This window comes from Cnephaeus nilssonii (genome assembly GCF_951640355.1).
Source record: "Cnephaeus nilssonii genome assembly, chromosome: 16".
Taxonomy (NCBI): Eukaryota; Metazoa; Chordata; class Mammalia; order Chiroptera; family Vespertilionidae; genus Cnephaeus; species Cnephaeus nilssonii.
In genome coordinates, this window is record NC_137087.1 from 29,721,142 (window position 1) to 29,745,317 (window position 24,176).

At 40.0% G+C, this 24,176-nt stretch overlaps 1 protein-coding gene across 1 annotated transcript; it reads right to left on the reverse strand.

Annotated features, from left to right (window-relative positions):
* Positions 1-231: 231 nt before the first annotated feature.
* On the reverse strand, positions 232-16,004 carry TFAM (transcription factor A, mitochondrial). Its single transcript, XM_079793134.1, has 7 exons — positions 15,766-16,004; positions 15,120-15,238; positions 12,526-12,596; positions 11,970-12,119; positions 6,641-6,736; positions 1,073-1,129; positions 232-596 (listed from the first exon to the last, which is right to left on the reverse strand). Exons 1-7 carry the CDS (start codon positions 15,864-15,866, stop codon positions 453-455), a joined length of 738 nt encoding a protein of 245 aa, XP_079649260.1. The 5' UTR covers positions 15,867-16,004; the 3' UTR covers positions 232-452.
* Positions 16,005-24,176: the final 8,172 nt, after the last annotated feature.

Genomic DNA, 24,176 nt, shown 5'->3' on the forward strand with positions numbered 1-24,176 from the left:
AAATGAGCTCTGGGTGCTCTTTAAAAAATGCACAATTAATCATAGAACACTATGGCTCTACAATCTGGGACACTTCTGAACAGGAAACCCCTGCCTCCATAATATAAGGAGACAAGAATACTTCTTCCACAGTCATCAGTATTATAAAAAAACTTCACAGTCTGACTCACCTTTATCAAAGGTAAAATGTTACTGATACATTTCATGATTATTTTGATCCTCAGTAGTTGCTAAACACAAAATAAATTTTGGATGAACTTTTCCATGTTTGAGTTTTCCAAAGCAAGATACAAATACAAAATGTATTGAACTGGCAGAAGTCCATAGGTTAAAGAAAAAAGAATTATAAAATGTTGACCAGCTTTATCCTTTTAATTTTATAACAGTTTCAGATACTGAGACCTAATTGGTTTCTTGTGTCTATCCATTATGAACATAACTCAATCTTCTACTTAACATTCCTCAGTGCTTTTTGATTGGGGCTTCACTTTGCGACGAAGAAGATCTTCACGTCCAACTTCAACCATTTGTTCTTCCCAAGATTTGATTTCACTGTAATAACGAGCTTTATCATCTTCAGCAAGTTGAATATATACCTAAGAAAAAGTGTAATTGTTAAAATGATTTCTTCAGAAGAATCTTTGCCATTAATTTCTGAAATGCTTCCATATACAGTATACCATAAAAATTACCTTATTCTTCTACATGTGTAAAGGGGGACTGGAGAAGGAATGTTTTTGTGAGATAAGGTAAGAGATAAAGATTTTGTATTAATTAAATTGTTACAATTTTAGGGCTTGAGATGTGGGGAAGGAGCAGAGGCACAGTGTGACTGCCATAGCATACACTGGACACTGAATTTGGTGTGACATTGTTTTAAATATCAATTTTATTTGCAGTTAAAAACTACCAAAAGAAAAAAGCCAAATTGATTCTAGGAATACGAAATTATTTAAAAATATTTTAACTGTATTAGAAGTAATATAAGGTCATTTTCACATGAATCAAGCCTTGCCCTAATACATTCTCACAGATATTCTAACTAGATATTTGAGACTAAAACCATACTTACTTGCTTTTCAGCACTGGAGAGATTTTTCCAGCTTTCATGTATATTTTTCAGCCTTACCTGTAAAACAACATATGTTTAAGTAGCAGATACAGGGACTTCAGTGATTAAAGAAAAATTGTTTTTTATTACTCATTTCAAAAAAATTCAGACACTAAAAATCATCATTTTTACATCATTTTATCATACTCAGATATTAATGCCTCATCAATTCTTAATATCTTCTTTCTAAATTAAACTTAAAATATACAAAATGACTGGAATAAAGATACTTATCTTTTTTACTGAGATATAAATTTCATATAACATTGTATTAGTTTCAGGTGTACAACATGATTCAATATTTGTATATATTCTGAATGGTCAATACAATAAGTCTTTAACATTTGTCACCATAATTTTTTTTTTCTTATGAGAACTTTTAAGATCTACTCTGAATAACTATCAAATTTATTAACTCTAGTCACCATGCTGTACATTACATCCCCAAGACTTTTTTATAACTGGAAGTTTGTACCTTCTAACCACCTTTATCCATCTCATCCACCCCCCATGCCTGGCAATCACCAATCTGTTTCTTTATCTATGAGATCAGTTATTTTTTTAGATTCCACATGTAAATGAGATCATACGGTATTTGTCTTTCTCTGGTCTGATTTATTTCATCCTATATAAGAAAAGCCTAATATGCTAAGTGTCCAGTTGACCTGGCTTTTCAACCAATCAAAGCATAATATGCTAATGATATGCTAAGGCCGCTCAACTGCTCACTATGAGTGCACTGACCACCAGGGAGCAGTCAACCAGTCGCTATGACATGCACTGACCACCAGGGAACAGACAGTCAATCAACCAGTCACTATGACGTGCACTGACCACCAGGGGGCAGACGCTATGACTGGTAGGTTAGCTTGCTGCTGGGATCAGGACTGAGCAAGACAGGCCAGCAAGATAGAGCCCTCCCATGGTCCCTCCCCAACTGGCCAACCTCCCGTGTCCCTCCCTGGCCCTGATTGTGCACCAGTGGGGTCCCTCACAATCCGGGATCCCTTGGGGGATGTCGGAAGGCCCGTTTCAGCCCAATCTCGCAGGCCAGGACAAGGGACTCCACTGGTGCATGATTTCATGCACTGGGCCTCTAGTTTAGCATAATGGTTTCAGGATCAATCCATGTTGTTGCAAATGGATGTGCAAGATTTCTTTCTTTTTTTAATGGCTAAATTACATATGTCAGTTTCTTTATCCATTCATCCAATTAATACTTAGATTTCTTCCACATCTTTGCTGTTGTAAATCATGCTGCAATGAACATGGGGGTTCAGATATCTTTTCAATTTAGTGTTTTCTTTTTTCATTGGATACATATCCAAAAGTAATATTGCTGGACATATGATAGTTCTAATTTTAAGTTTTTCAGGAACTCTTGTCTTCCATAGTGGGCTGCAGCAAATCACATTCCCACCAACTATGCACAAGGGTTTCCTTTCCTCCATATCCACACGAACACATTACTTTTATCTTTGACAACAGTCATTCCAACAGGTGTGAGGTGAACTATGGTTTTGATTTGCAATTCCCTGATAATTAGTGATGTCGAACATCTTTTTCATCTACCTGTTAGCCATCTTTATGTCTTCTTTGCAAAGATGTCTATTCAGATCCTTTGCCCATTTTTTTTTCTGAGTTGAATTCTGTATTTATTTTGGGTGTTAACCCCTTATCGGATATATACACGCAAATACAGTAGGTCCTCGGATTACATCGAAGATCCATTCCTACAGCGCGACATAACACGATTTTCGCCATAAGTCAGAACCCACCTACATAAGCACCTACGTCACTCACATGAGCACATACACAGCAGTAATGAAGTGAAACAGTAAAAATAAACTTAAAAGAAAGATAACAATTCCTGAACTCTACTTGCGGTAAATAAATAATAAAAAACATACAGCACATATGTATACATCGAAATGACGGAACTTTTTTTTTTTTTTAAATAAATAAATTAGAGATGGCAACGTAACCACAAAACGACGTATGTCGAGTCCAAGGTAACCCAAGGACTGCTTGTATTTACTCCCATTTGATAGATTGCTTTGCATTTTGTTGATGATTTCCTTTACTGTGCAGGTATTTATCTTTTTTTATTCAGAAATACTAATATTCAAGTATATTATGTTGTAATCTAACTACTTGTAGCTTAATGTTTTGTTCTAAAATGGGTGCCAAAGTATTTAGGTGTAGTCACAAGAACAATACAACACCAGTCTTCAATTCTACTTAGCTGAATTTAATTAAGCGACTCAGAAAAAAGTCCTACTACCTCCCTTAAGTTTGGTTCTTCTATAAAATTAACCTTTTGCACTCGGATGTCGAGTGTGACTCGACATGGTTAGCATTAGAATAAAGGAATCGAGAAAAAAGCAAGCAAGTGCAAAGGGTTAAAGGTATACAGGGACTCCATGGCTGGAAGAGATGAGTCAGAGTCAGTGCACCTCACGATGACTATGCTGTTGCTCCCAGAGAACAGAGAATAAAGGGAAGGTGGGGGGGTGGCAAATGAGGGGCAGAAGAAGGGGACTGTGAAGGAGAGAGGGCCATTATTTCTGAGCAAAACTTTGAATGAATTTTATTTTCCTACTAGAGGCCTGGTGCACGAAATCCATGCACAAGGGGGGGGGGGTGTCCCTCAGCCCAGCCTCCTGCACCCTCTCCAATCTGGGAACCCTCAAGGGATGTCTGACTGCCCGTTTAGGCCCAATCCACAATCCAGGACTGCTGGCTCCCAACTGCTCGCCTGCCTGCCTTCCTGATTGCCCCTAACCACTTCTGCTTGCCAGTCTGATCACCCCCTAACCACTCCCTTGCCAGCCTGATTGATGCCTAACTGCTATCCTGCCAGCCCGAATGCCCCTAACTGCCCTCCCCTGCCGACCTGGTCAACCTTAACGGTCCTCCCCTGCCAGCCTCATCACCCCCAACTGCCCTCCCCTGCAGGACTGGTCCCCCCCAACTGCTCTCCCCTGCAGGCCTGGGTCCCCCCCAACTGCTCTTCCCTGCAGGCCTGGTCCCTCCCAACTGCCCTCCCCTGCTGGCCATCTTGAGGAAGCCATCTTGTGTCCACATGGGGGCAGCCATCTTTGACCACATGGGGGCAACCATCTTGTTTGTTGGGAGTGACAGTCAATTTGCACGTTACTCTTTTATTAGATAGGCTAGAAGCCTGGTGCACGGGTGGGGGCTGGCTGGTTTGCCCTGAAGGGTGTCCTAAATCAGGGTGGGGGTTCCCTTGGGGTGTGGGGCGGCCTGGGCGAGGGGCCTGTGGTGGTTTGCAGGCCGGCCATGCCCCCCGGCAACCCAAGCATAGGCTGGAAGCAGCTATCTGGGATTTATTTATCTTCTATAATTGAAACTTTGTAGCCTTGAGCAGAGGCCAGGGCAGGCCAGGGCAGGCAGGAAGCTTGGCTTCCTCCATCGCCAGGGGCAACCCAAGCCTCCTGCTTGCTCCAGCTCCATGGCCACCGCCATCTTGGTTGGGTTAATTTGTATACTCGCTCCTGATTGGCTTGTGGGCATGGCTTGTGGGCGTAGCAAAGGTACGGTCAATTTGCATGTTTCTTTTTTATTAGATAGGATTGACAAAAACAGAGGTACCAGTTAGTACCTGAGACTACATAAATATTATGTTTTGAACATTTTTAACTTATCTTCATAAGCACTTCTAATATATTCAGGGACAGTTAATCATTAAATAACTGCTCTGACTCTTAGAGTTGGAAGGAATTACTTTAATGCTTTCAATTTTTTCATAATCTTTTTCTTTAAAATTTAAAGTTTTACATATATATATATTATTAATTCTCACCCAAGGATATTTTTCCATTAAATTTTCGAGAAAGTGGAAGGGAGGGAGAGATACAGAGAGAAAGAAACATCAATGTGAGAGAGACACATCAATTGGTTGCCTCCCCCATGAGTCCGGATCAAGCCTGCAACAAAGGTACGAGCCCTTGACCAGAATCGAACCCGGGACCCTTCTGTCCACGGGCAAACACTCTATCCATTGAGCCAACTGGTTAGGGATATATATATAAAATTTTTAAATTGATTTCAGAGAGGAAAGGAGAGAGAGAAAGAGACATATACATCAATGATGAGAGAGAATCATCAATCGGCTCCTCCTGCCCGCTCCCTACTCGGGTTCAAGCCCGCAACCCAGGCATGTGCCCCTGACCATAATCGAATCCTCCTGAAACCCCATTAAATGAGCCCTTCTACCACGTGAGGACACACTGAGAAGGCACCAGCCATGAACCAGGAAGAGGGACCTCACCAGTAGGCAACTATGATGGCACCTTGACCTTGGATTTCCCAGCCTCCAAAACTGTGAGCAATAAATTTGTTATTTTAAAATAAAAAACATTAAATGAATAAACAAAAAATTTTTAAGGCATAAACCCACACGGACAAAGAAAACAGGAGAGAGCACTACCAACACAAAATTTTGGAAGCTGAAAAGCAGATACAGCCATGGTTCCTGGCTTACCTAACTCATGAAAGCTAGTCCCAAACCAGCAGTGGGGAAGCCAAAAATGCAAACTGTTTTATAATGTAGAATTCTTTTATTTTTTAAATATATTTTATTGATTTTTTACAGAGAGGAAGAGAGAGGGATAGAGAGTTAGAAACATCGATGAGAGAGAAACATCGATCAGCTGCCTCTTGCACACCCCCTACTGGGGATGTGCCCGCAACCAAGGTACATGCCCTTGACCGGAATCGAACCTGGGACCCTTGAGTCCGCAGGCCGACGCTCTATCCACTGAGCCAAACCGGTTTCGGCAATAATGTAGAATTCTGAGTTAGCTCAGGTATTGGCAGCACCAGATAGGTATAAAATAGAGGTACGGTCAGGAGGACTGATTGAAAGTGTTTATAAAGAGGTTAATTCCCACTATGGGCAGATTCTAGGACATTTATCATCTCACAACAGTAAAATATGAGTTACTCAGTGGATACCAGGTATAGTAGGGGGTGGTGATACTACCATGCTGGAAATAGGGAGATTACATGAAAATGTATACTATCCCAGAAAGAGGAGCAAAAAAGGCTAAGAGAAAACAATACAGAGAAGGTAAGAAAATTAAGAGTAATTCAGAAGATGCATAAACAAAAAGTAAAAGTTCTAGAGTCAGAACAGAGAAAAAAACAGGGAAAGGGAAAACATTAAAAAAACAAACAAACAAAAAACAGATCACATTCAAAAGACCAATAATCAAAATGGCTTTATACTTCTCAAAAGCAATACAGAAGTTATAAAAGGAATGTTTTTTTTAAGTTTTCAAGAACATGAAACAATTCTATGCCCAAACTATCAAATGTGAAAAAATAGAGACATTTTCAGACATGAAAGAACTCTTTAAACTAATCTCCCATGTATCCTTACTATAACAGAATCAGTAAACCAAGAAAGATAATGATAGAAGCAAAAATACCCCTAACATTTCCTATCTAATTATTTCTAAAACTAAAATAAACATTTAAAAAATAAATGCAGTTCTATTTTACCTGTAATGCACCAGTCTTAGCTCCCTGGAAGCATTCAGATATAAAAATGTTATAAGCTGAGCGAGGTCTTTTTGGTTTTCCAAGCAGTGTTAACTCCTAAGGAGTGAAAATGGAAGAGTTAGATAAAATTTTAACATCTCTGAGACTTAATTTTACTTACAGAAACTGTATTCACTACTTTGCATTATGCAGAATGTTCCTTAAAGTGGATGTTCTGATTCTTATATAAAGTATGTGATTATTCCCTCCTGAGGTCAGAATTTGATGGCATTATTTTGAAAAATTCAATAAATTTTGAGTTATTTTCTATACATTTCCTTTACATATTATTTTCATGGTCTCCATGAACTGAATAACTGAGCACATATGTACAAATCTTTTTTAAAAAGTGAAACAGCTCTAACTGGTTTGGCTCAGTGGATAGAGCGTCAGCCTGCAGACTTAAGGGTCTCAGGTTCAATTCCGGTCAAGGGCATGTATCTTGGTTGTGGGCACATACCCAGTAGGGGATATACAGGAGGCAGCTGATTGAGGTTTCTCTTTCATAGATGTTTCTAACTTTCTATCCCTCTCCCTTCCTCTCTGTAAAAAATCAATAAAATATATTAAAAAAAAGAAAAAAAAATGAAACAATCTCAGTTTCATTCTTATAGAGCATTACCATTTCCTTGTTCAAACCACTACATGCTTCCACCACAGCTCGTAAACACTAGACTATCTGTTTAATAATCTCGCATTTCATTTCCTTCCCTGCATGTCTCTCAATCTTTAACCCTCAAAGATGGGCTAAGAGAGAAACATGAATGTGAGAGACGGCATGGATCAGTTGCTTCCCAAACACACCCTGACCAGGCCAGGAACGAATCTGCAACCCAGGCTTATCACATTTAAATATGATATTGGGAGATGTGGGAGAAACTGTGACTACTATAGAAATTGATGAAGAAACATATGAAGAGATATATAAATCAACAAAACGGAATATTCCAATGCTTTTTGTCAGGAGAGATGGTGTTGTGCTAGTTGCCCCTCCATTGAGAGTTGGTTGAAAGTCCAGGCGTCCTCAAACTACGGCGCGCGGGCCACATGCGGGTGTTTTTGCCGTTTTGTTTTTTTACTTCAAATTAAGATATGTGCAGTGTGCGTAGGAATTTGTTCATAGTTTTTTTTAAACTATAGTCCGGCCCTCCAACGGTCTGAGAGACAGTGAACTGGCCCCCTGTTTAAAAAGTTTGAGGACCCCTGGTTGAAACAAAGAATATATCCTGTGTGGAAATTAGGACTTTATATGATTGTGTCTTTAAAGGTAGAAGATAGTCAAAAGAGAAACCTGCATAAATTTTGATATTAAGAAATGACCAAGGATTCTTCTGCTCCTGAAATGAGTTTATTTGTACATAACTCATAAATTCTTAAGCTAAATGGCAATTTTATTTTTCTCCAATCCTTCCAATAAATGTGATCACCAAAACGCAAAAAAAAAGAAAAGAAAGAAAGAAAGATGGGCTAAATTCTTTGTACTCAGTATCTAAAGTAGAGGAAGAAGCCCAGCGGACATGGTTGAGCATTGACCTATGAGCCAGGAGTCATGGTTCAATTCAGCTAATGGGCTTGATCCCCAGTATGGGGCATGCAGGAGGCAGCCAATCAATGATTCTCTCTCATCACTGATGTTTCTATCTTTCTCTCCCTCTCTCTTCCTCTCTAAAATCAATAAAAATATTTTTTAAAATATATATAGAGAGAAACTGCCTTTCAAATAAACTCCAATGCAGAAAGTCCTTACAGAAATCTATTAACAACAGAGTTGTTCTGGTTGAAGAAGGACAGGGAATTCTCACTAGCTCAACTTTTTCCTTTCATAATTTCAGGGTCCAAAGGTCCAAAAATGTATTTTAAAAATATAATAAAGGCCGAAACCGGTTTGGCTCTGTGGATGGAGCAAGGGTCTGCGGACTGAGGGGTCCCAGGTTCGATTCCAGTCAAGGGCATGTACATTGGTTGCGGGCACATCCCCGGTAGGGGGCGTGCAGGAGGCAGCTGGTCGATGTTTCTCTCTCATCGATGTTTCTAGCTTTCTATCCCTCTCCCTTCCTCTCTGTAAAAAATCAATAAAATATATTAAAAAATAAATAAATAAATAAATAAAAATATAATCAAGTAGGAGAAGAAAAGATGAAAAAATACAAGTATCCCTTGCTATCTGAATCAATTTAGTTTCTGAGTTCAGAGAATGAGAGATATTGCATTATCCTAACCTAGTGTCTGAATATGGATAGTGTGAGTAGTACTTGTAATTTATAAATTTTTTGTGGCTTTTAATGACAATTTGGTTAGTCAATAACAAACCCAACTTTTATTCATATGTTAAAGTAGGACATCACTTTCTTCTTCCTGAACCTCTAAGTCATGCAACTACTATAGACTTCAGACACTTCACAACATATCACCCCTTTTATTTCTGGAATTACTACTAGGGATTTCTCTCCTAGGTGATTCACTTGCAACTTCCTAGTTCCCACACTTCTCACCTGATCTCTAAATATTTGGTACTGGGAATCTTTAATGGGAAGGGAAGGAAAATTCCAACAGAGAGTGGGAATGAAAGTCTGAGGGGGAAAAACCTGTAGAGCTTGGAAGTCACCACTCCTTCCTAATGAACATAAAATGGAACAGACTGAGAATCAACAACTCTTCTTGAATCCATGAGAGGAGGACACAGAGAAAACTGCTGTGATCACAGAGTTGAGGCTTACCAGAGCAGAGGAGCAGACCCAGGAGAAACTGCTGAGTGCACCAGTGCCAGGTGGGGAAACCTGAACTTTAACAAATTCCTGGAGGTTCTGTGTGGACAACTCTGAGTTTAAGAACTTCAGAGGACCCAGTCATAGGAGGGTCCTCACAATAATGTGAGATTTACAAATTCAGGAGCTTGACCAGATTCCCACAATATACATCTAGAAAAATCCATGCCCCTCTACCCACGCTTCTAGCATGAGGAGAGGAAAAGGAACCATTTTGAAATGTCTTGAGCATTATTATTAACAATTAGAGGCCTGGTGCACGAATTTGTGCACGGGTGGGATTCCTTGGTCTGGCCGGCAATCGAGGCCTATTGAAGGGCTGGCCGGCCAGGGGGAGAGAGAGACCCTGGGAGGTTGGCCAGCTGGCCCCTCAATTGGGGTCTAGGGGGGGCCAGGGGGGAGCGGCCAGCCGGGGGGAGGGGCTGAAGAAGGTTGGCTGTGCAAGTGCACTGACCACCAAGGGGCAGCTCCTGCGTTGAGCATCTGCCCCCTGGTGGTCAGTGCACGTCATAGCAACTGGTTGACTGGTCATTCAGTCATAACAGTTACTTAGGCTTTTACATATATAGATGCCTGCCCTTAAGGGTAACTAGTTAATCAGAGCTAATCTCCTGGAGCAGCAATTGCCAACTGGTGGTCTGGACCACTGGTGGTCCGTGACGTTCAAAAGGTTGACGACCACTGTCCTGGAGTATTATCAAAGCTAACTGACCTGATGGAAGGGAAATACCCAACCCCAGCCCACTCTAGCCATCCTGTCCCAACTAAGGGGAAGAGAGAAAACTGGAAAATACTTGTGCAGTTCACAGTCAGAGACATAGGATCACTGAAAGACCGGCACCTAATCACAGCACTAGAGAACACCTCCCTTGCCTCCACACCTCACCACAGTATTAAGGACTATTTAACAGCAATTCCTTTTAGCCAGTACATCATGTCCAGCTATCATGAAAAAATTCCAAGGTACACTAAGAGGTAAAAAAAAAACATAGCTTGAAGAGACAAAGCAAGCATGGCAGGGATGTTAAGAGTGGTCAGATCAGGAATGAAAAACTATGATTAATTACACTAAGACAGCATGCAAGAACAGATGGGCAATGTAAGCAGAAAAACAAGAATCCTAAGAAGGAACAACAACAAAATTCTAGAAAGCAAAAACACTGTAGCTGAAATAAAGGATGGCTTTGATGTGCTTAGTGGTAGACTGGACACAGCTGACGAAAGAATCTGAGCTACAAGACATTTTAATAGAATCCTTGAAAACACAAAAATAAAGAGAACAAAGATGAGGGGGTAAAAAAAACCAGAACACTCAGGACTATGGGACAACTAAAATAGGTATAACAAAAACATAATGGGAATACCAGAAGAAAGGAAGACAAGAAATATTTGAAAGGGAAACCCCTTCTGTCTAATCCTCATTCTGGTATTCTCCACTCAGCACTAGCTGCATGCATTAAGAGGAAAGGGAGAGTAAACTTTAGTACTCACACCTCCAAATACCATCCCTAAGGCAGAGGCTGTATTTCTCACTATTGGTATTTTTACTCAATCCTTGTACTAACTGGATCAGCAACCTTAGATTACTGACTTGAAATTGGCTGACTCCTTAGGAGGACTTAAAACATTAGGATCAGGAATGCATATCTTGGCATCAGACATTAAAGGTTCTAACCTACTTTTTCAGAGAAATAGTTTTAATTCCGATGACCATTTTCTATACTATATGAGCTAGATAGCAAGCTGACCACTTCATACCTAATACTGGTTTTATACAAAAATGTTTAAGTTTCAAACGATGGAATTTATGTGGATTAATACTTAAATTAGGAACCACAAAATTTGAACCACATGGGTTGTTTTTGTGTTTTTTTACTGATTTGAGAGAAAGAAATCTCGATTTATTGTTCCACTTATTTTATGCATTCATTGGCTGCTTCTTATTATTTCAATTCCCGGTCAATGTGTCCTGACCAGGAATTGAACCCACAACCTTGGTGTATCAGGACAATGCTCTATCCAACTGTGCTATTCAGCCAGGGCCCTATGTAGGGTTTTTAATGAGAAAAAAGCAGTATTTCATCTTTAAGGGACTTATTTGATTAGATACAATAGGCACTTTTCCCTGATGTGCTAATAAATTCAGTCTATTCAGCAATATATAGAATCAAATTCACTATTACCTTTAGAACAATTCAAATCAGTAGGCTATTCTAGACAAAACTCAGAAACAGATTTTTACTATCCAAGATTTGGCTGTTCCTACAGCTTTGATTGCCAGTCCTATGTATTTTAAAATCAGATACATCCCAAAGTAGCAACAAGAGTTTCCAAGCTAGACTCAATGACAAATGATCCTATTGGCAGAAGAGGATGATCCCATTTTTCCTAACTGGAGTATACCTGCCATTCTACCATAGAGCCACCACACACATCATCCAAGTAAGAGAAAACACCCTATATTCATATAGTTATATAAATTTCAGTTCTTTGTTAAAGGAAAAGAATATTTCAATGATACTCACTCTCTTTTTTAATATCGATTTCTTTTTTAAACGTTTTTGCATCATTTCTTTTTCCAAAGATACTTTCTGACTTGGAGTTAGCTGTTCTTGAATTCTGTTTAGCTCTTCTTTGTATGCCTGCCAGTCTGCCTTGTAAGCATCTTCATATATCTATAAATAAATAAAAACATAAGAAGTCAATAAACTGTTGCTACCAAGGAAAGACAATTGCATGACTTCAGATAAAGACAGACTGAACCATCATGTGGAAAATGTGCTCTGGGATCACATTTATATGGACCCAAATCCATGTTTTTTTCATCATATACATGCTAACCAACTTGAGAGTCTAGCAAGTAGCCTTTAATTTTACATTGCTGCCAACCCTTCATCACCACCCCACGCATCCCTATTATCATCATTTATGTAGATCAGAAGGTATGAAGTTCCTTTGTATATAATAGATATTTAAAAAACAAACAACAACAAAAACATCATCTCTGAGTCATTTGGTCCTTTAAAGGGCATGACAACTGCAGAATAACTGGCCAGCAATGTTGAAAACCTATATGCTTACTTTTTTCTCTGATTCAGGAAGTTCCCTCCATATTTCCGCAATTTTTTTAATTAGTTCTGAATTTTTCGCATCTATGGATTGGAATGAGAAAAGATGTCACAACTTTATGTCTCATGAATAACTTCTAAAGACTTCCAGGAAATCATAATACATCAGCTCTAAGTTTTATTAGAAACTCTATACCACACACAACCTAATACAATGATTTAGCTTTTCTTTAACCAATTTAAATAACTTTAACCTTAGCCAGTTTGGCTCAGTGGATAGAGCATCAGCACACAGACTTAAGGGTCTTGGGCTCGATTCTGGTCAAGGGCAATACCTCAGTTGCAGGCTCAATCCCGATCCCTGACTCTAGGTCGGGGCACCTGCAGGAGGCAAACAATTGATGTGTCTCTCTCACATTGATGCTTCTCTCTGTCTCTCCCCCTTCCTTCCACTTTAAAAATCAATGGAAAAATATCCTCAGGTTAAGAATAACAAAATCTATATATATATTTTTTAGTATTTTATGCAAATTATTAGTGTTTTATCTAATCAAGGAGTGTATCACATATCACCAAAACAGTCCTCAGAACTTGATTGCTAGTTTAAGCAGTTCAGTAATCAATTTCTTCAAGTTCTTTACTTGATATTTTAATCAAACATTTTTTTCAAGCCTTTCAGGAATTAAGTTCATAACATCTGAATAAAGAACAAAATACAGTCTTGATTCATATACCACCATCTTGGATTTGAATTACAGAAATACCAGTTGCAAACAAACTGAACTTTTCTAAATTCATTAGTCCCCATTTCCTTCCTCATCTTAACTAAAAAGGGTATAAATGCTTTAACAAACCACTTATTAATTTCAACTCCTACATTTTAAAAAGATGTGAGCACTTAATTATGTCTCATAAACCAATTCTTTGGGAATTTTTATTATATCTCATTTGATTTTCAGAAGTGCCTTGTGATGTATTGTTTGTGAATGGGCTTTAGAAATCATAAGCAAAAGTTAGCTATTATTTAGTTACTATCTTTATACTACAACCTCAAATGAAGGCCCTATAGCCTTTCTAGGGAGTCGTCAAACATCCTACCTAGAAATCTTTCAGTACAAAAGCTCTTGCGTTAGCAGTAATTTGTATAGACCTTTCCAGTTTACAGAACACTTCCACAGAAGTTATTTCATTATAACTTCCATTAAAAATTCCCTGTGGCAGAAGGGGCTAGGCAAGAGACAGAATGATTCCTGGTGGTCCTCTACGCCAATGGCAACTAGGCCCAAAATTAAGCTTTTTCATATCCTCTTCTTTAGTTGCTTTGTATTCTACATGCTGCTATTTAAAAAATATCTTTCATTAGTTCTTAATTATATTTAAAACATTACTGCCCTAGCCGGTTTGGCTCAGTGGATAGAGCGTAGGCCCTGGGACTGAAGGGTCATGGATTCAATTCCGGTCAAGGGCACAGACCTAGGTTGCAGGCTCCTGCCCTGGTTGGGGGCGTGTGGGAGGCAACCAACCAAGGTGTCTCTGATCTTCCTCTCTCTGTCTCTCTCCCTCCCTTCCACTCCCCCTCCCCCAAAAAATACACACACACACACACACACACACACACACACACACTGAGTGGCTAGATTATTATGATCTCTGAACACATAATCTGGCCACTCAGTGTGTGTGTGTACATATCTGTGTATATGTACACACACACACACTATATATATATACATACACACACACACACACACACACACACACGTGTGTGTGTGTGTGTGTGTGTGTTTTAGAGACCCGGTGCATGTATTTATGCACAGGTGGGGTCCTACCAGCCTGGCCAGGGGGAGGGGACATGGGTGGTTGGCCGGCCTGCCTGCTGGTCAAACTCCTGGTCGAGGGGACAATTTGCTTATTAGCCTTTTATTATATTGTTACAGAAAACCGGAGAACCACCAAGCAATACTTAGAGAGATGGAGTTACATTTATTACGCGCGGGTCCAGAGGAAAATGTCTTTCAAATTCTGGGCCCCAACATGGAGGAATTTTCCCTATTTATATGTTTTTACCTTCTTTGTGTCCCAAATATGGGGTGTTTCCGGCCTCCTTTGCAAGTTCTTAAAGAGCCCTTATGTTCTGGGGCCTTGAGACCTCAACCAAAGGCCTGGCCTGATGCCAGCACTGATAACTTCATCCGCGAAAGGTTTAATGGCCTCTCTGAAGTGGGAGTAGTCTTATTTTTCCTTATTATTTAAGCAAGCAAGCATTTACAGAAGCCAAATAGCAGGGTTAAAATTTCAAACAGCAGTTTTTATATAAGATGGATGCTTCAATATAGGATATCCACTGAGTGGCCAGATTATGTGTTCAGAGATCATAATAATCTGTCCACTCAGTGTGTGTATATACATCCTCAGGTGAGGATTAACACAAAAACATTTCTACTTGGTGAAAAATACGTTAGACCTGCTATTTCACAGACCCTCAAATAGGTTATGTTCCTGAAGTCAATGGATGGATGGTTGGTAGTGTGTATCAAATTTACGGCTTAACTGCTCAGTGAGCTCTTTATTACATCAGAGAAGAGCACAAGCCCCCCAACTCCTTACCTGGGTTCTTAGCTTTATATATGGCTAGTTGTTCTTTAGAAAATCGAACGTAAGAAGTCATAGGCTTCTTTGGATAACTACTCAAAGTGGATGAAAACCATCTGGGTATATACACAAAGCTACATATAAATAGAAAGAAAAGAACCAATGTCAAGGATTTAAGCGCCAATAATATTCACTTGTACATAAACAGGTCCCCAATAAGAGGTGATCAAGATGCTACGTATCTGACACCTTCGACAAAAAAAAGCTAGTGACATTGACAATGGTGACATACCCCGAGGGAAGAGCCTGCAAAACGGAAGCCCTCCCCTCCCACGAAGGACAGAGAGTGCAGAAAACAGGTACTTCAGCTCCGGGCCCCGCCTCCCCCAAGCCTAGAAGAAGGCGGGAGACTGTCGGCGTGGCTTGACAAGGAACGGCCAGTGAAGCAGGTGCTCGGAGGCCGCACGGAGGGGAAGGGGGCGGGGGGGGGGGGGGGAGCAAGGCGCGGGGTACTCCTGGAGTAAGGCCTGCAAAGGCACCCTTCCCTTGGCAAGGTCGAGGACTGAACCACGTCCCTGACCGCCTGGGAGGGACAGAAAGTGGGAGACACCGTCTACATTCCGGCCCCAGGGCGTCCGGCGCCTGGCCGCCCGGGACCTACCTGAAGGGTGCGCGCAGTCGGCTCCCACAGTCGGCGCAGATCTCCGCTCCGGACTTCCCCAGGGCGCTGAGCACTCCCCACACGCCCCGAAGGAGCGGCATGGCACCCCGCGAGGCAGTGGCCGGACCCTAGTCTCGCAGAGCGCCCCGGCGAAGCAGAGCAACCCCAACAAAGGCAACCAAAACCCGCCGGGTTCAACCTTCCAAGCTTGTTATCCAAAACCCCGACTCGCGAGGCACGATGGGAAGTTTATCAACTTCCGGTGGGTAGGCAGGGGACAGGGTGAGGCAGAATCGGCGCAGGCGCCGTAGTGACTTCCGCCGGGGGTGGGGGGCGGGACTGCAGGAAAGGAGGAGGCGCTCGGGGGCGGAGCGGGGAAGACGCAGCCCGGCGCGCCTGCGGGGGCCTCGCCTCCAAGGGGCGCCGCTGAGCCGCCTCGGCCCCGGCCCCCGCCTCCGCAGTCGGCTCCGCAGCGGGGCCCGGAGGTGGTGGAGGTGCGGCGGCGGCGGCCTCACCCGGACTGGGCACCTCTGTGCGTCCGCCAGCGTCTGCCTAGGCTAGGACGTAACAGACGGTCTTACCCCAGCGGCACGGCCGTGCGCCCACGCTGCTCTGAGGTCAGCTTGGCGAGTGGCGAGCGCCCAGCAGAGCCGCTCAGGTCAGGCCGGAGCCAAACGTACTGCCGAGGAGTGGAGTGGAGCGTGCTTTCAAACCTACAAATGCGTACTTCCGGACCCGACCGCAGCGCCTGATTCAGTGTGTCTGTGTGGTGCCCATGAATCTGCGTTTCGTTTTGGAGATGTGATTTATTGACCTTGGAAAGTCGGGGGAGAGGGGCATCGATGGGAGAAATACCGAATGGTTGCCTCCCGTTCACCCCGGGGATGGAACCCGCAACGTAGGCTTGTGCCCTGAGCGGAATAAGGCAACCTCTGGTGCACGGGAACCGCTCCAAACCACGGAGCCACACTGGCCAGGGCTGAATCTGCAAGCACCACGACGTTTGACAAGTTCCAACGCAGTGGTCACGGGACCACATTGAAAGCAACACTGGTCTAGACCGGCGTGCCATCTACTGCAGCTAACTCTGACCTAGTCCTCAAGCCTGGCATGCAACCCTGCTTAATCTGTGGGAAGGCAACTGGCTCGTTAGTTGACGGAAGATGCATTCTAACCCCAGCATTAACTCTTGATCCATTCTCATCATTTGCAGCAACCTGGATGGAATTGGAGAACATTATGTTAAGTGAAATAAGTCAGTCAATGAAAGAAAAATACCACATGATCTCACTCATTTATGGATAATAAAGAACATTATAAACTTGAACAAAAAGATAGATACAGAGACAGTAAAGCATCAAACAGACTGTCAAATTACAGGGGGAAGGTTAGGGAGAGGTGGGGGAGATAAGAGATCAATCAAAGGACTTGTATGCATGCATATAAGCATAACCAATGGATGCAAAACTCTGGGGGGGTGAGGGCATATATGGGAGTGGGGTGGGGGGGGCAAAGGTAAGATATGTACACATATAATACCTTAATAAAAAAATTGGGAAAAAAAACTCTTGATCCAGGAGTGTCACATCCCTTCTCTAAGATTCAATTTCCCCCACTGCAGATAAGGATCTGTACTAGATCAGTTTTCCCAACCAAAGCCCCGAGAACTTGGGACAAGTACGCTTTGAGGTATTGATGGATGTGCTGTACGATTTCCTGTACAGGCAATGGCATGAGAAAGATTGGGAAGACCTAACTAAAGATATCTAAGGACCCTTGGAGCTTTTACTTTATAGTTACTTCAAAGGTAGCCATCTCCTGAAACAGCCTTTCTTTCCTCTGTTGGATAGCTGTAATAGTTAGAAAATTCTTACCTGTGTGATACTGAGCTGAGAGCCTACTTCCTTTCAGTTTTAGCTTTGGAACATTGGCCCTTTGGTGCTACAAAGAACTAAGCTCACTTCTTTTGAGTGTTAAGGAACTCACAACTCCCCTTTTCATACTCTCAGGGTTGAAAGGGACCTTCCAGATCATCTCTTTTCAAACTTCCCATCCTGTCATTAAAGAAAGTTTTTCCCCCCTGAGTACACACTATTTACAAGGCCCCAAACATAGATAAAAGACACAGCATTTCCCTACTCGCAGTAAAATTTAGTGGCAGAGGAAAAGAAACACACAATTACAATCTAGTGCCAAGAGAGAAGTATGTATAGAATTCCTTATAATTACATTTTGGAAATAATTGGTTTAGTTTTGAAGAATGTTTTTGTTCTTTCAGATGTTTTATATAATCTCTTGGATTATAAAATATTTTGTTTTAAAGTGTCATTTTGGTAAATCTTGTAAAAATCTTATAAATCTGATTTGTCACATGCCTGTTTTTATCAAGCACCAATATTCTTTAAAACTCATTTATATTACAGTAATTTTATTCCAAATGCAGTATTTACAAAGAAAATATAATTCTACCTACTTTCTCCGTCTTTGAAGAAAACGATATATCGTTTCATTTATATTTATAAAACATGAAAACTTATCACAGCCCCATGAACTCCTCCAATAAATATTTCCTCCTCTCCAACCTTTTGTTCAGGCCAAATGGGTTGATAAATCAGCTCTCAAAAAAAAAAGTTAAAAAAAAAACCTACTTTGTAGTGTTTGCCAACATCTGTGGTTTAAATATTACCACCATGGCTGATTTCAAACTATCACCTTGATGTCACTGAACCCGAAGTTGGGCAGATATACATAATAGGTTCTCCAACCCAGTACCAGCCAGCTCCTGTATGCCACCAGTTCAGGCTCTGCCATCTTTACCCAAACTCTTAACAGTTTTCCTACTTTCAGTCTTACTTCCCTCCAAACCATATTCCACATTGTCTCCAGGTCACTCTTTCTAAAAGACAAATCCCATTGTTCATTAGGTATGTATGGAACTCCAGCTCTGCGCCAGGCAGACAATGATTACATTTCTGTACTTGAAACCGTCAATGGCTCCTGATTATCCACAGAAGCAGTTTAAATTCTCAGACATGGCACAAAAGTCTTCCAGGAACTGGCCTTTCTATTTCCTCTGTAACTTCATTCCTTACTTCACCTTTGCTTAAAATAATTTATGATTTAAATACCTACTTCTGATTTAATAAACACATTGAACCACTTCATTTGACTCTGAGTTTACCATTGCATTTTGTGTGATATTCCCAAGTTATGGGAATTACTGGTTTTAAGTTAGGCAGATTTAGGTTCAAATCCTGCTCTTGTTACTGACTAGCGGTGTGACCTTGCCAAATGACAACCTCTCTGACCCAGAGTTTTTCCCTCTGTGAAATGGGAACAATAATCGTTGATTCTTAGGATTGTTGTGAAGATAAAATTAGAAAATGCATAAAAAACTCTTAGCAGAGTCCCTGGCATATAGTAAAGGCTCAATAAATAGTGGCTATAATTATCCTTACATCATTCATAACAATTATTATTGGCTTCTAAATAATTATAGGTATAGTATGAATTGTCCCCAAACAAAAAAGTCAGATTTGTAGCACAGTCCTGTCATTACTTTGTTATTTCCTCTCCCTATTAAATAACATGCATCCATCCATATGTACTATATGTCAGCACTGCTCCTCTCTTCCTATTGAATTTTCAACATTTCTTAGTGTTTCAGCGTAAATACTATGGTATTGTCTTGGCCTGTGTTCTCAGTGGTTAGAGTGTTGGCCTATGCACCAAAGGGTCTCAGGTTTGAATCCTAGTTAAGGGCACGTACCTGGGTTGCAGGTTCGATCCCTGGCCCAGGTTGGAGCACATGCAGGAGGCAACCAATCAATGTTTCTCTGTGTACTCTTTCTCTGTTCTCTCTCTCTCTCTCTCTCTCTCTCTCTCTCTCTCTTTCTCTCTCTCTCTCTCTCTCTTCCTCCCTTCCACTCTAAAAAATAAATAAATAAATAAATAAATGGAAAAATAGCCTCGGGTGAGGGTTAACAAAATAAAAATAAATACTATGATATGTAATGAAAAATTAAAACAATACATCCTTAGGTTTTAATCATATTTTAATGTTTTCAGAACATTTTATTTTATGATTTTCATATTGAAGTAAAGCAGAAAAGATATCATCATCATGGTTCCCAATTTACATCTGAGAAAAATTAACTTCAGAAAGCCCAAGTCATAAGATTACAATAGTTAGTTAGCAAGGTGTGGTACTGAAAACCTGGTCTTCCAATTCATTGTTTTGCACTTTTCCCATTATATTAAACTATCCCTCAGACTCAGTCAAGAAATCACATAATTCCAGTCCATAATATCTTCCTTGGGTCTTCTATAGTATGTAAGCTTGTATTATTTACTTGTGACATATCATATACCACTCTGGTAAAGGCTCAATAAATAGTGGCTATAATTATCCTAATGCTTTTTTTAAAGTATATTTTTATTGATTTCAGAGAGAAAGGGAGAGGGAGAGATAGTAACATCAATGATGAGAGAGAATCATTGATCAGCTGCCTCCTGCATGCTCCCTACTGGGAATCGAGCCCACAACTGGGCATGTGCCCTTGACTGGAAGCGAACCTGGGACTCTTCAGTCCGCAGGCTGATGCTTTATGCACTGAGCCAGACCGGCTAAGGCTGTAATGCTTTTTTATGTGTACATATTTTTTTCTCAATAGATGGTAAGCTACTTGAGGACAAGACCAAGTGTTTTATTTCTTCCATTCCCCTATAATAACTAGCATATTACATGCATAACAGATGGAGAGAGGGAGGGAGGGAGGGAGGGAAAGAAAATATGAAAAGATTGGTATCTGCCCAAATTAGTTACATACAAATTTGACCCCACAGAAAATAGCAACTATCTGTTAGAAGTGTTATTTGCCAATAGAAAGCACAGTTATGTATGAAGATGGGAACCATGTGAAATTTTGGAATATACATATGAAAGTAGTGAGCATGTTTTATTGATACTTGCACATTAGTAAAGCCGAAGGTAGCACCAATAAATAGTAGCAGCAGTCAGAAACCAAGGTAATTCCTTGCTGAACAAAGGAGTTAGGTGCATAGATGCATAGATATCACTGGGAGAAAAAAACATTCCTAAAAGAAACCAGTAATGCTTTTGTAATTACAATGGATAAATAATTCAGCTATAATTGAAGCAATCACTTAATAGATTTAACATGAAGAATACATGTAATTCTGAACTCCTAAGTAAAATATATTTCTATAAATAAGATTATACTGAAAACACCACATTTAAAGACAATCTACACATTAGCAATTAAGTAGTACTGTGATAGGCATTGGATATGGCACAAAAAAAGTAAGATATTGTGGGAACAAAGAATAAACATGCAAAAAATTACAAAAGTATAATAATTCATTGTAGCAATAGAGGGAAAAATTTATAATCTGAATATTTCCTACCTTATCTTTCCTGTACATTTTACTAAAATGTATGATTTTTTTTCCCTTCACTTAAGATCTGTTATCACTTCATTGGAGTTTGCCTTTAAAATCAGTATACAAAAAAAATAAAAATAAAAATAAATAAAATAAAATCAGTATACAAAATAGGGGGGGGGGAGAAATAAAATTCGTATACAAAAGGATGGAAGGGAGAGAAAAATTAGAAAGAGCTATCACATGTTAATAGTTCCCAGATATTCAAATTAGTTTGAGTTATTTCTCAATTAGGACAAAGTCTGCATGCAGCCTTCATTATTAAGAGCATGTCAGAGTTATTTTTAGACATTGCTGTAGCAGCATTATGTAAAATAAATATAGCTCTGTTTTACAGCTGATTCTATGAGTCAGCAGGAGGTAGGACAAGCAAAAAGGATAGCTATAATTTTATGCAAATTTATAAAACCAAAATTCATGTTGCTGGATATTCCTGAAAGCTGATGTAAAGAATGGATAAATCCAGAATTATATTGATGGAATAATGCTATTAATAAACAGTATAACCTACAGTGTTTGCCCTCATATTACTGTAAAACACCTGATCAATATAATGAACTATATTTTATTGCTCAATTGCATGCCAAACATTTTAGTACATTATCTCTAACCCGTTTACACATCCTATGAGGAGAAATTATTTCTATTGTAGAGACATGAAAACATATTCAGAGAGATATATAGGAAGAAATAACTTCTTTGTTGCATCTTATTAAAAATTTCTACCTATGAATCCAGTTTGCAGCTTTGAAATTGTATTTGACTCTATGTAAGCACAATATAGAGAAATCAATCATGAAGTTGCAGTTTTGTTTTTCCAACACTTGCTCACATGATATTATTTCTTTTCTATTCCCGTAAAGACTCTTTCTTGACCTTAATGAGTGGATTGTTTAAATAACATCTTAAATTCCTTTATTCATTCATTCAAACACTTAGGCTTGAGTTTTTAAAAAATACACTCACATATGCATGGGTGTGCTTGCATAAAAAGTGGGCAAGGTAATACACACAAAATCAGGTTTAATGGTGATTATACCTGAGTATTTCAGGAGTGATAGATGGTACTCATCTTTTACTTTATATAGATCTGTATTGTTTTATATTTTTTTCTAAAATAAAACAATATTCATCTTTTGTCATAAATTTTAAAAACTCGGTTCCTAGTAGAAGCCAGCACCATACTAGATACTGTAATAAGTTCTAAAAATACAAGAATGACTAAGGTCTGATCCATCTGCTTAAACCTGCCTAGGAGAATAGAGGATGGCTTCATAGAGTAGGTAACATTTGAACTGGTTTGTGGTTTTTCTCAAATGGGGAAGGGTGGAGGTGCTTTCCAGAAAAAGGAAACAATATGTGCAAGTCATAGATATATATAAGAACAAGGTGTACATATATATATATATATATATACACACACACACACACACACACACACACACATATATACGTGTGTGTGAGTGTGTGTATATATATATATATATATATATATACACACACACACACACACACACACACACACACATATATACGTGTGTGTGAGTGTGTATATATATATATATATATATATATATATATATATATATATGACAAATCCAAACATGTTGGGTGGCATTAGGTCGTGAAAGGCCTTGTATAATATGCCAAGGAGTTAGCAAAATATAGACCAGTAACTTTTTAGGCAGGCTAAACTTGTTTTTAGAAAAATCTTTGGTAGGAGCACAAAGAGTGAGGGGGCGGAGGAGACTGTTAAGATGAATTAGGAGGCTGCTGCTATAATACTGAAGAAGAGAGGCTGAAATTCTGAACTAAGATACTGGTTCACACTCCAAAAGCCTTTCTAATTTTCATCAGCAGAATTTCATTGACCAGTTCAGCATGTGTGAGCCAAGAATGACTCTGAGGATTTCTAGCATGACAGATTATTTCGATTCAAATTCTCTGCTGAACAAATATCCCTAAACAAATGCTTTTCTCACATCACCTTCCTGGTTAAAAACTTACTCTGAGAAAGTAGAGGCTATCAAATCAAGATTTCACACCCAGTAGATCTGCCTTCTCCACCTTATCTTTTCTTTTATTAATTGCACACAGACCTACCAAGGCTATTTTTACTTTTTTTTCTACTTTATTATCTTTGTGTGGTTTCTCCTATTTTAATGAATGTCTTCCCACTTAAGATCCTTTTTTCCAAGGCCTAGATCATTCATTTATTTATTCAACAAATACATGAGTTCTTTTTTTTTTCTTTTTAAAAAAATATATTTTATTGATTTTTTTACAGAGAGGAAGGGAGAGGGATAGAGAGTTAGAAACATCGGTGAGAGAGAAACATCGATCAGCTGCCTCTTGCACACCCCCCACTGGGGATGTGCCTGCAACCAAGGTACATGCCCTTGACCAGAATCGAACCCGGGACCCTTGAGTCCGCAGGCCAACGCTCTATCCACTGAGCCAAACCGGTTCCAGCGATACTTGAGTTCTTATGTGCCAAATACTGTGCTAGGTCCTAGGGAGTCAAAAATGGGAAATGCAAAGAATCTCACAAATAACGATATTGACAATACAGCACGGAAAGGGCACTTATACACACGGGGTAGAGTGACATCAATATTATGAGAGAATAAGCTACCCCTCGTTCATGCCCCGCTCCCAACAACTTGGCACCATCCTCAGACACAAATGCCTCTGTGAGAGCCATGGAATCTAGCACCAGATACCAAGGACCCAGAAGGCGTCTTGCCCACCCATGCATCTGGTAATGGGCATGCAGATTTTGGTCCTGCAGTGGCCCATAAACCAGCTCCAGTCCCTCTTGTCCATAGTCCAGGAACCCCTGCAAAACACTGTCTTATACAATCATTTACAGATGAAAGAGCCATTGTGGAAGTCCATGTTTCCAGCAGAGAACTTCCAGGACAATGCTGAAGCAAACTGTAAGTTTA

Excerpts from the sequence above, each read along its gene's own strand:
- TFAM (XM_079793134.1), bottom strand. The coding sequence starts at position 15,866 with ATGCCGCTCCTTCGGGGCGTGTGGGGAGTGCTCAGCGCCCTGGGGAAG. Across the intron at positions 6,737-11,969 it reads AATCGATATTAAAAAAGAGA|GAGTTAACACTGCTTGGAAA; the intron begins GTGAGTATCATT and ends TTCACTCCTTAG. Across the intron at positions 597-1,072 it reads TCTCCAGTGCTGAAAAGCAA|GTATATATTCAACTTGCTGA; the intron begins GTAAGTATGGTT and ends ACTTTTTCTTAG.